Source organism: Dermochelys coriacea, chromosome 1 (assembly GCF_009764565.3).
Source record: "Dermochelys coriacea isolate rDerCor1 chromosome 1, rDerCor1.pri.v4, whole genome shotgun sequence".
In the NCBI taxonomy this organism is placed as follows: domain Eukaryota; kingdom Metazoa; phylum Chordata; order Testudines; family Dermochelyidae; genus Dermochelys; species Dermochelys coriacea.
In genome coordinates, this window is record NC_050068.2 from 216898798 (window position 1) to 216910964 (window position 12167).

Consider the following 12167-nt stretch of genomic DNA (forward strand, 5'->3'; position numbering starts at 1 on the left):
TATAGGGAGGATGGCATAAAAGTGCCAGCTAAGGTTCCCCTGCTGGGTGACTTGCTGGTAGTTTCAGCTCCCTTTGTGTTATCTAAGCAGGGTGCAGGGGTCAGAAAAGGGCAGAGAATCCATCCCAAAGTCCAGACTGTGGATACTTGACCTTTCTGTAATTATGTGTTTGATCCTCAGCCAGAAAATTTGGCCACCACTGCCCTCAGGATAATGAAGAGGCTGGTAACTGAGGGTGGAGCCATCACAGCCCCTCAATGCTTAGTACATGCCTTGCCGGGTGAACAAACAGGTTCTGCAGGGAGTGGCAGTGGGCAGCTCTGTAGGGGTTGCTCTTCCCTCTGCCACTACTGACTCTATTGCCCCAGTGTGGTGCTAGGGGGCGCTGTGCTGCAGGGAGCGGGCAGTGGGTGGCTCGGTAAGGGGCATTCTCCGTGAGTGCTGACCCCAGTCTGATGCTAGGGTGCGCTGTGCTGCTGTTTTTATCATAAGAAAGTGCAGAGCCAGTGTCCTGGCCATTCCTGGTCCCTGAAGATTCTGAGGTCTGTTCTCCCAAAGGTTCTGGACAACCACCCCCTAAAACCACCCCTAAAATGTGCCCCGGCCGTTTGAAACCAACACAGGAAGCTGGCTCACTTCCTGTCCTAAAACGGGGAGTTTAGCTGTGGCCTGTCAGACGACTGCAGGGTCTTGCCCCCAGGCTCTGCTGCATGTCAGTAGGTGGCTGAGTGAGCTAATGGTTCCCTGGCCCATGGCCACCAGTTCTCTGGCCCCTGCTCCTTCCCCTCAGGCTGGCGATGTCCCAGTACCCCATCCCCTCCAGCGAGCACAGGGCATGGGAGGGAGCTCTCACTGCTGCCCACTCTCTGTCGCAGGCTGACGGCCTTCGTCCTCAAGTCCTTCGCGCAGGCCCGCTCTCATATCTTCATCGAGGAGAAGCACATCCAGGATGCCCTGGCCTGGCTCGCTGGCAAGCAGAAAGACAACGGCTGCTTCCGCAGCTCCGGGACGCTCCTGAACAATGCCATAAAGGTGACGTATCTGCCCAGCCGGCTTCCCTTGGGCCTCATGGGACCCATACAAGACTCCAGTGACACAGAGAGAGTGTGCAACTCCTCATGGGAACAGCTCAGCCACTGCCGCCCATGGGGTTGGACAGATGGGATCTACTAAGGGAGGCAAGAGCTGGGGGGTACCATGCTATACATGGAGCGACCATGGGCAGGGGAAGGGAGAAGAGGAGCAGATACATGGAAGCTACCATAGTGTGGGAAGAACAGGGATGTAGAACAGCCCTGGGAGGAGGGGCTAGTGGGCAGGTTTTCAGGGTTAATGTCTCTTTCTGTGGTTCCCTGCAGGGCGGGGTGGACGATGAGGTCACGCTCTCTGCCTACATCACCATCGCACTGCTGGAGATTCCTCTGCCCATCACTGTATGTACCTATAACCCCTCAAGCCAGACATAGGCTGCCGACTTGGGGGTCCCCAGCTCCCATCTCGAGAGAGAAGCCTTTACAAAAGGGGGATATCCAGTCAGAAAAGACTTTAAATTGAGGTCCAAATCTGGGATTGGATTTCTCTGCAGCTTCCCTTCCAGTCCAGGGCACTGGTTCTCTCTCATCTCTAATCCTTTTATATGATCTTTTTTTTAAAACTTTTGAGGCGGTGTTTGCTTGATCTTCTCTTACAAGCCTGCAGCTCCGAGTTTTATAGATATTTAACACTTGGGTAAATAACACTTAACCACTTGGCACCAGCCAAATGGGTCCCCAGTGAGCGCCGATTTCTGTTCTCCTTCAGTTAGGTCTGCTCCAGACCCAGAAGTCGCACTGCTAAAAGTTTTATCATCAGCGAGCAACTGAAAAGACTATTTTGGTGCAGTGAGTTCACACTGGGCCACTTGTGCCAAGGCATTGTGTTCACCTAGTATCAGGCCAGACTGGCAAAAGTGTGGTGCATTGTGAGTAGGCATCCCAGTGTCCTCTGTGCCGCTTTCAGTGGCATGGCCTTGTGGGGAAATTTTGCTGCGTAGCTTTCGCTGTGCTTGTGGGAAATGTTCACTCAGCATGTGGGAAAAGGTAGCAAGTAGCAGGAACAGCTGTGGCTGTGGAGAATGTGCTGACTCTGTAAAAGCCAGGCGGGCTTCCCATCATTGGGACCCTTTGATTCAAAAGTGCTGCCAGACAATCTCTACTATAGAGAAAGTTGCACTGTGGGACTGCAGTGGAAGGACCACTTACACTGGTACTTCCAGTGAGCATGTACCTTACCACTGTGTTGATATAACTCTTCTGACATGGGGCTTATGCTGCTCCAGAAAAGGGAGTCAGTATGCCCCCAAAAGTGTAGGGTTTTTGTCAGTAGGCAAGTTGAGTGTAGACATGTGCCCAGAAAACCTGAGTTCTGTAACTTGAGTCTAGACCAGGCTTTAGATGTGTGCTGCTACTGGCTGCGCTCAGACAAGACAAGTGGATGTGGCCCTACATGGCCTACTTGTTAACATTGTCCTGATGAAGTGGCAGCCAGTTCCCATCCACTGTCATTAGACTAATCTGATCCCCTGTAGTTAATTAAGGAAAGTTGATGTCCTGATTAAGCCCTTCTCCGTTAGAACAAGTATAAACCCCAGGGCATTTTGTTTTCAGGCTTTCCTGTCTCAAAACCAGCTAAGCTGATTCTCTCCAACTTCCCAGAAAGAACCTCTAGCTTAGCAGACACCCAGGGGTAGGAGGGTTCAGATCAAAACATTTTGAAAAAGTTTCAAGTCACTGAAGATGGGGCTGTCTGCTGGACTTTCCATTCTCAGCCATTGACGAAAACAGATGAACTGTCCTGCTGCGTATGCACCTGCGCACATTGGTATCCCTTGGAATGTCATTACGGGGAATGTCTGATTCCAAACTTTGCTTCTCAAATGTTCCTAAGTAAGGACCGACCACAGGACAAATTTAAAGGTCCAGGTTCCCCAGTACACCATCGCCATTCACCAAACGTGAAGGGCCAAACTCACTCGGTTTGCTCTTGGTACTTAGTTCCATCCTAGTGATGCAAAGCAGCTGTAAACCAGCCACTACACATTGCTGGAATGGTGAAAGCGAGAGAGTGTCCTGGGGAATCTGTCTCTGAAAGATCAGTTATTGTTTAGAGTTACCCATGTGTCAGAAAGTCTGGAAAAAATACTTCATAAAATGGAAAAAGTGCATATTGTTTCCTGTCTGCTGAGCTCATAGACTGAATTCACCGCTATGGTGACCTTTCCCCTCCCTCTCTCAGCCCATGTCTCTCTCCCCACACAGCACTCTGTGGTCCGTAATGCTCTGTTCTGTCTGGAGACGGCCGCAGAGCAGGGCGGAAACCACGTGTACACCAGGGCGCTGCTGGCCTACGCCTTTGCCCTGGTGGGGGGGGAGGAGAAGCGCAGGGCACTGCTGGACTCGCTTGATAAGGAAGCTGTGAAAGAAGGTGAGAATTCCTGACAACCCCTTCTTCTGAATCCCATCCCACTGGCCCGACATCCCCCACTTGTAAGGTGACCATGTATTGAGAATCATATACAGGTGCTCAGAGGGGAAACCATAGCAGGGGAAAGTTAGGAGGGACCAGGACCAGGACCAGGCGGGAGAACGTTATTTGACATGAAGAAACAAGACTGAGAGAGATGCAGCCAGGGCTGGCACATTTCTGACCTCACAGCATGTTGTATCCCTGCCCTTTTAAGGACTCCTTGTTCTTTTAAACTGGGTCATTGATTGCAGCCTTCAGTATCCAACCTACCTATTAGGCAAAATGTCAACATTCCCTTTGTTTTTTCTTTCTCCCTTGCATTTGCCCTTTCCCTTGTCCCTGCCTTCCCTCCATTTGCCCCCTTATTCCGGAGCTTGTTAGCTTTTCCTTTCTTTGTTTCAGTCCATTTTCCCCTTTTCTATACTGTGAAATAACTGGTCTCTCCTTTCTTTTCCTCATGCTCTCATCCTCCTTCCCCCAGGTCTCCAAATCTCTCCTGCCTCCCACACCAAAAGCTCTCACATACTCCCTACTTCCCAGCCCACAAAATCACAAGCATACTGTCCTGCTGCATTGCACCCCCCAAATCTCTCTCTCCCAACACACACACTGCAGCCTGCCCCAGACACAAGCTAATGCGTAAGCACATGCCAGGTTGCCCCAGGATCCACTCACACACACAGGCTCCTTCTCCCCCACCCAAAAGCTATACACTCCCACACCCACAAGCTGCCCACAATCCTAGTGCACATGGGACTTGTTATGCAGGGTCCCAGCACATGCACACTCCAAGTTCCCTTCCCCTCACAACAGACACCTGGGTTCTCTGTCCCCCGCCCCAGCCCTCAGAGAGCCTCAGCCCCACACTCATAGGCCTCATGCAGGTGAGGAAACTCACTGTGTTAGAAAATGCATTAGCTGACATACTGCTAAAGACAACTCAGCATCTAGTCTAGACAGGGACAGATGGGGTGAAAAACAGCAGCTGGTTGTGGCCAACCCAATCACATTAGCTGCCTGTGGCTCACCTGAGGGTGCCCCATAGACTAAGTTTACAAACAGCAAATGCATTTATAAGCCCAGCCATCCCTGCCTACACTAGGTGCTGAGTATTGTTGACCAGCATATTGATTAATGCTTTTTCTTTTCTAGCACAGAGCATTTCCCCAGGGTAGATGAACCTTCAGGCCTTGTCTACACATAAAAGTCGTTCTGCTGTAGCTGTACTGGTATAGTTAAAGTGGTGCAATTCCCTCAGTGTGGATGCAATTATAGCAGCGTGAAGGTATTCACACCAGTAGAACTGTTCCCTTACAGCTCTACCAGTTCAAGGCACCTTTATGCTGGTATAACCATGCCCAGACTAGGGGTACCAGTAGAAAAGTCACAGCCCTAGCCAAAATAGTTGTAGTGGCACAGAATCTGTGTATTGGCCAGGTCTCAGAGGCGTCTTCTCTCCCTTCCACCCTCCTTGAGTGTTTCTCCCTTCCTTTCCTGCCCTCCTCACTAGGATCTCTCACCCCAGGTTTTTCTTTCCTTCTCCCCTAGTTTCTCCTTCCCTCTCCCCACTCCTTTGGGTCCAGGCTGTCTCTACCCTCCTCTCCCCCTTTGCCTCAGGAGGATTCCTGTCCCCCCCCCAGACTGTTGCCAATTTTGAGGAGGGAGTCTGTTGCAGGGGGAGGAAGCATCTCAGTGGCATCTAGCTTCCTCCACCCCCAGCAGGCTCTTCTGGCTACAGCAGCCCATGAGCGGGCAAGCACCGAGACCAGCTCAGGGGGCAGTAGGTGAGGCAGAGGATGGTTTGGTCCAAGGGGCATTATATGGAGAGAAGCATCAAGGGGGCACATTTTAGGATACTGGCAGATGCCTTACAGCTCCCCAGACAGAGGGGGCATCACCAGGAAAGAGAAAGTTGGGGCTGAGTCCCCTTTCCCTAGGGCTAGTTCCTGGGGGACGGTTTGATGGTGGCTTTTTTTAAGGCGCTGAAATATTCATATAAAGACTAAGGGAACTCTTTAAAAATGTGAACTGGGGCTGGGGCTGCTGGTGTCTGACTTTGCAGTGACACAGGTGTATCTGGGCCCCCCCACACACCTCAGTGCTGTGAGTGAGCATATCCTGAAACCCTGAATAAATGGTACCATTCCCACTGAGCAATAGCACAGCTCTACCAGTGTCTTCGCTGGCTCCACTCCATTCCTCACTCGAAGCACTGCTCCTCACTGTGGACACTTGTTCCATGGGAGCGATGGCCCCTGGTCCGCACAGAGTGACGTCTACTCCCTACAGCAAGAGACAAACTAAGAGAAGCCTGATGTTTGGACAGATCAAATGAAAAAATAGATCACTCCGGGGGGGCCCAAAAAAGGGTCCTGGTGTCCCAGGAAATCCCAGGAAGAACTGGAACTGTGCTGGTAAGAGAAGGACTTATGGGCTCTTCACCCTGCTGGAGTGGGGTGTGACCGTCACTGCTGTAACCCTTTGGCCTTGAGTGCCTGGGGCCACTTAGTGACCTCACACTTTTTGGATCAAAGAGCCCAATAAAGGCTGCTACTGTCCATTCCTGGGATATCCCTTTATAAGATAAAGGGGATGTAGGCACAGAAGTGGTAGCCTGATTAGTTGCTGAGTGTTCATACCACAAGATTTGTATAAATGCACTAGACCAGCAAGTGAGGGACTATTTAATCCTTTCACGTCTCATACCAATTTGCCAGATGAGCACGGGGGGCTCTGTTCTCCCACCCGCACCAGTAGAAGGTCAATAACCCCCTTAGAAATGGCATGTACTAAGAATCTGTATTTCCTTCTCTCCTGCCCTTCCTCTCCCTTCTTCCACTGCAGATGGCTCCATTCACTGGCAGAGGCCCGGGAAGGAGCCGGAGGCAGATCTCCCCTTCTATCACCCCCGTGCTCCTTCTGCCGAGGTGGAGATGACGTCCTATGTGCTCCTCGCTTACCTCACCACGCGGCCGGCACCATCCCAAGGAGACCTATCATTAGCAGCTCAAATTGCAAAGTGGATCAGCAAGCAGCAGAATCCCAATGGGGGCTTCTCCTCCACCCAGGTGATCTCTTCCCCTCCCAAGCCTCAGACATCCAGGGCAGGAGCGGGAGGCAGACAGGAGAGGGCAGGAGACAGACAAGTAATCCAGGGGGAGGGGAAGGCTGACCTGGGGAGAGGGAAGGGGTGGCAGTCCCCTGGCTGTATAGTTTAGTTTAGATCATGGGATAGTCACAGTGTAGAGCATGGCTACATCAGATCCTCACAGGCCCAGGGGGGCTAATGAGGCAGGAGACTGGACAAGTGATGCTCCTGTGTATGGAGGGCAGAAGAGTCGCCCTGAGCACTCGCGGGATAGTGTGGTGCCATCCCCAGCTTTCCCCAGCACTGACTCTATCCAGCCAGGCCAATTCAGCTCGGGAGTTGAGACCTCCTCAGAGAAGCAGCAGCAGCCAGTCACTTCCGGACACACCTGGAAAGGGGAGGAAGCGCCATCCTGAGTGACAACCAAACAGGAGATGCCACCTCCCGCTTCGAGGGGGTACAGGCCATGCTGGTACTTGGAGGCTGGGACCTCAGGGAGTGACCAATCATTGGCCCCATGTTCCACCATTTCCCTGATTGGCTTGATACCCAAGGTACTTAGACACTTGGCTGCTTTCAGTGGGAGAAAGGTGCTTAAATACCTTTGAGAATCTGGGCCCAAGGGAACAGAGGAAATGGCTTGTGGGAGTGATGAGTGAAAATGGGAAAATCAGGGCACTGCTGTGTAGGAAGAGCTGGTGGAGTGGCGGCTCCAGGCCCATAGAAATGGCTCATTCTTCCCCTTGGGCACCCGGGCCCATCTTGTCTGGCAGGACACAGTGGTGGCGCTCCAGGCGCTATCCCGATATGGAGTCTCCACCTATGCCATGAGCGGAGGAGCGTCCACAGTGACCCTGCAATCCACAAGGAAGTTCCAGGCCCAGTTCCAGGTGGATCACACAAACCGTCTGCTGCTCCAGCGTATGGCACTGCCAGAGGTGCCAGGGGACTACAGCATGGGGGTGACAGGAGAAGGATGTGTCTATGTGCAGGTATGGGACCCTGGGACAGAGGGAGAGGCTGCTGCTGAGGGGAGCCCGTATCATTCCCATTGGAAATGGCATGATGGGGTGGATTGGGGAGGGGAGGGAGGGAAGGAAAAGAGAGGAAAAGATGCGGAAGAGGAGGAGAATATAAGAAAGAGGTGTGAGGAGGAGAGAGAGTTGACAGACAGAGTTGGGGAATGGGGAGAGAGAGAGAAGAGCTAAAGGAAAGAATGAAACTGAGCCAAGGGGAGGAGATAGAGGAGAAGAGCAGAGAGGAGAGGGACAGATGGACACCCACAGAGAACTGTGTATTCTCTTCCAGATGAGCCTGAGGTACAATGTGCTCCCCAAGCCGGGCGAGGCGCCATTTGCGCTGGAGGTGCACACGGTCCCCAAGACATGTGACAGCGTCAAGGCTCACAGGACCTTTGACATCACCATAAACATCAGGTAACTCCCCCTCGTGGTGCCAGACCTTCCAGAGCAGCCCTAGGGCTGGGGACAAGTCATTCCAGAGGTATGGGGAGCCCCCAGAAAAGCTGATACAAATCAATATTTTTATTTTTCCAAAAATTAAAAACAGATTTTTTACATTAAATCTTGATATTTTCTTAATTGCAATGGCTCTTTTCAATGTCAATCCGATTTTGTATTTCCATATTGCTAGCTCTTTACTTTCTCCCGCTAAATTGTTAGAGTGATTGTTCTGTGCTGGTTTCTCTGAGGCTGAAAAGTACAAGTCAGCATCTCAGTAACACCCTTAGTATGAGAACACAAACTCAGACACAAAACTGCCCAGCCAGTAGCCCGTCCTGTACCTGCAACCACCACCACCCTCCCACAGAGCAAACTGCCCCCCGTCACAGGAGCTGTATGCTTTGACCCAGGCATTCTCCTTCACCAGGATGTGCAAGCTGAGTTCAATCAGACTTGTGCTCCTAAATCATTTCAGTGCTTTTACAATACCCACCCTTAGATGCCAAAATATGGGCTTCAGAGCCTATGGACAAGTCTACACTTAAAACACTGCTGAAGCACTTTAATGAAGATGCTCTACACCGACAGCAGAGAGCTCTCCCATCAGTGTAGTTAATCCACCTCCCCAAGAGGCACTAGCTATATTGACAGGAGACGCTCTCTCCCCAGCATAACTTTGTCTCCATGGGGGGTTAGATTTGTATAACTACATTACTTGGGTTGTGATTTTTCACACCCTAGAGTGACATAGGCATAGGTCTGTAGTGTAGATCAGACCAAACTTTAAGCTCCTATTTTTGAAAGTGTGTGTCAAAAAGCTCACAATGACTTAGTTAGTGTTTTGAAATAACTTCCCAGTGCTAACATTGAACCAGTTTGGATCTGAAGTGACAGAGATTTTATGCCACTGAAGGAGAATTTTTTATTAAAAATACAGTTTATATATCCTAGTTTCAGGGCTCCTAAGAGGGTAAGGGGCATCCTCTTACTCCTATTCTTTCAGTTTGCTTGCTGCTTCCATTGGTATCCAGTACATGCTTTATGTATAACAAATTTCTTCAGTTATTTTCTTATTGGAGGCTGTTTATTCATTTCAAGGACTATATTTCATTTTTAGTCCCTACTATCAATTAGGATCCCACCTTTTAAGCAATTTCTGTCACTTTCCCAGGTTATACCCTGGTTTACATCTTGTAACATTTCTTCTTCCTTGTGCCAGTCAATTCCTATTACTGCTAGACCACAGCAATTATTTACAATGAAAACCAACAAAATCCCTTATAATCTTCTAGCTTTGGAGGACATACTCCAGACATTTTTTTATTGTACGTAAGCATTTCACATTATGTATTCAAACAAGAGATATTTTCCACATATAGAATGTTGCAAGTTTGAATTTAATAACGATTCAAAATTATCAAATAACAAGCTCAAATGAGATTATTTAATCAAAGATTAATACAGCTCTGTACAGACTACAGAAAGATGTACTTTCCCACCTCTGTAGATGGTGAAGAGAGGGTAGTTTGGTCGTAAGAATATAAGAACAGTCATACTGTATCAGACCAATGGTCCGTCTAGCCCAGTATCCTGTTTTCCAGCACCAGCTGGTATCAGATGCTTCAGAGGGAACGAACAGAACGGGGCAATTACTGAGTGATCCATCCCCTTTCGTCCAGACCCAACTTCTGGGAGTCAGGTTTAGGAACACCCAAGAGCATGAGGTTGCGTCCCTGACCATCTTGGCTAATAGCCACTGTTGGACCTATCCTCCATGAACTTATCTAATTCTTTTTTGAACCCTGTTATATTTTTGGTCTTCACAACATTACCTGGCAAAGAATTCCACAGGTTGACTGCACTGTTTGAAGAAGTACTTGCTTTTGTTTGTTTTAAGTCTGCTGCCCATTAAATTCATTGGGTAACTCCTGGTTCTTTTATGTGAAGGGCTAAATTATTCCTTATTCACTTTTCTCCACACCATTCATGATTTTATAGACCTCAATCATATCCCCCCATTACAGACCAAGCAGATTTTTTTTCAGAGAACTATCCACAGTGACTCCAAGATCTTTTTCTTGAGTGGTAACTGCTAATTTAGACTCCATCAGTTTGTATGTTAGTTGGGATTATGTCTTCCAATGTGCATTACTTTGCACTTATCAACATTGAATTTCCATCTGCCATTTTTTTGCCCAGTCACCCAGTTTTGTGAGATCCCTTTGTAACTCTTCGCAGTCAGCTTTGGACTTAACTATCCTGAATAATTTTGTATTATCTGTAAAGCTCGCCACCTCATTGTTTACCCCTTTTTCCAAATCATTTGTGAATATATTGAATAGCATGGGCCGCAGTATAGATCCCTGTGGGACACTGCTATTTAGCTCTCTCCATTCTGAAAACTGACCATTTATTCCTGCCCTTTGTTTCCTTTCCTTTAACCAGTTACTGATCCATGAGAGAGCCTTCACTCTTATCCCATGGCAGCTTACTTTGCTTAAGAGCTTTTGGTGAAGGACCTTGTCAAAGACTTTCTGAAAGTCCAAGGACACTATATCCACAGAATCAGCCTTGTCATAGAATCATAGAATCATAGAATATCAGGGTTGGAAGGGACCCCAGAAGGTCATCTAGTCCAACCCCCTGCTCAAAGCAGGACCAAGTCCCAGTTAAATCATCCCAGCCAGGGCTTTGTCAAGCCTGACCTTAAAAACCTCTAAGGAAGGAGATTCTACCACCTCCCTAGGTAACGCATTCCAGTGTTTCACCACCCTCTTAGTGAAAAAGTTTTTCCTAATATCCAATCTAAACCTCCCCCATTGCAACTTGAGACCATTACTCCTCGTTCTGTCATCTGCTACCATTGAGAACAGTCTAGAGCCATCCTCTTTGAAACCCCCTTTCAGGTAGTTGAAAGCAGCTATCAAATCCCCCCTCATTCTTCTCTTCTGCAGACTAAACAATCCCAGCTCCCTCAGCCTCTCCTCATAAGTCATGTGCTCTAGACCCCTAATCATTTTTGTTGCCCTTCGCTGTACTCTTTCCAATTTATCCACATCCTTCTTGTAGTGTGGGGCCCAAAACTGGACACAGTACTCCCGATGAGGCCTCACCAGTGTCGAATAGAGGGGAACGATCACGTCCCTCGATCTGCTCGCTATGCCCCTACTTATACATCCCAAAATGCCATTGGCCTTCTTGGCAACAAGGGCACACTGCTGACTCATATCCAGCTTCTCGTCCACTGTCACCCCTAGGTCCTTTTCCGCAGAACTGCTGCCGAGCCATTCGGTCCCTAGTCTGTAGCGGTGCATTGGATTCTTCCATCCTAAGTGCAGGACCCTGCACTTATCCTTATTGAACCTCATTAGATTTCTTTTGGCCCAATCCTCCAATTTGTCTAGGTCCTTCTGTATCCTATCCCTCCCCTCCAGCGTATCTACCACTCCTCCCAGTTTAGTATCATCCGCAAATTTGCTGAGAGTGCAATCCACACCATCCTCCAGATCATTTATGAAGATATTGAACAAAACGGGCCCCAGGACCGACCCCTGGGGCACTCCACTTGACACCGGCTGCCAACTAGACATGGAGCCATTGATCACTACCCGTTGAGCCCGACAATCTAGCCAGCTTTCTACCCACCTTATAGTGCATTCATCCAGCCCATACTTCCTTAACTTGCTGACAAGAATGCTGTGGGAGACCGTGTCAAAAGCTTTGCTAAAGTTAAGAAACAATACATCCACTGCTTTCCCTTCATCCACAGAACCAGTAATCTCATCATAAAAGGCGATTAGATTAGTCAGGCATGACCTTCCCTTGGTGAATCCATGCTGACTGTTCCTGATCACTTTCCTCTCCTCTAAGTGCTTCAGGATTGATTCTTTGAGGACCTGCTCCATGATTTTTCCAGGGACTGAGGTGAGGCTGACCGGCCTGTAGTTCCCAGGATCCTCCTTCTTCCCTTTTTTAAAGATGGGCACTACATTAGCCTTTTTCCAGTCATCCGGGACTTCCCCCGTTCGCCACGAGTTTTCAAAGATAATGGCCAAGGGCTCTGCAATCACAGCCGCCAATTCCTTCAGCACTCTCGGATGCAATTCGTCCGG

At 49.2% G+C, this 12167-nt stretch overlaps 1 protein-coding gene across 7 annotated transcripts in view; it reads left to right on the forward strand.

The window, feature by feature from the left end:
- The window catches only part of LOC119860433 (alpha-2-macroglobulin-like), an 81263-nt gene that overhangs the window by 59485 nt on the left and 9611 nt on the right, over positions 1 to 12167 (forward strand). For all 7 annotated transcript variants that reach the window (XM_043513902.1, XM_043513914.1, XM_043513904.1 and 4 more), the window contains 6 exons: positions 876 to 1032; positions 1359 to 1433; positions 3297 to 3462; positions 6349 to 6572; positions 7366 to 7584; positions 7901 to 8028. In XM_043513902.1, coding sequence (XP_043369837.1) covers positions 876 to 1032; positions 1359 to 1433; positions 3297 to 3462; positions 6349 to 6572; positions 7366 to 7584; positions 7901 to 8028 — 969 coding nt within the window. The remainder of the gene's footprint in view (positions 1 to 875; positions 1033 to 1358; positions 1434 to 3296; positions 3463 to 6348; positions 6573 to 7365; positions 7585 to 7900; positions 8029 to 12167) is intronic.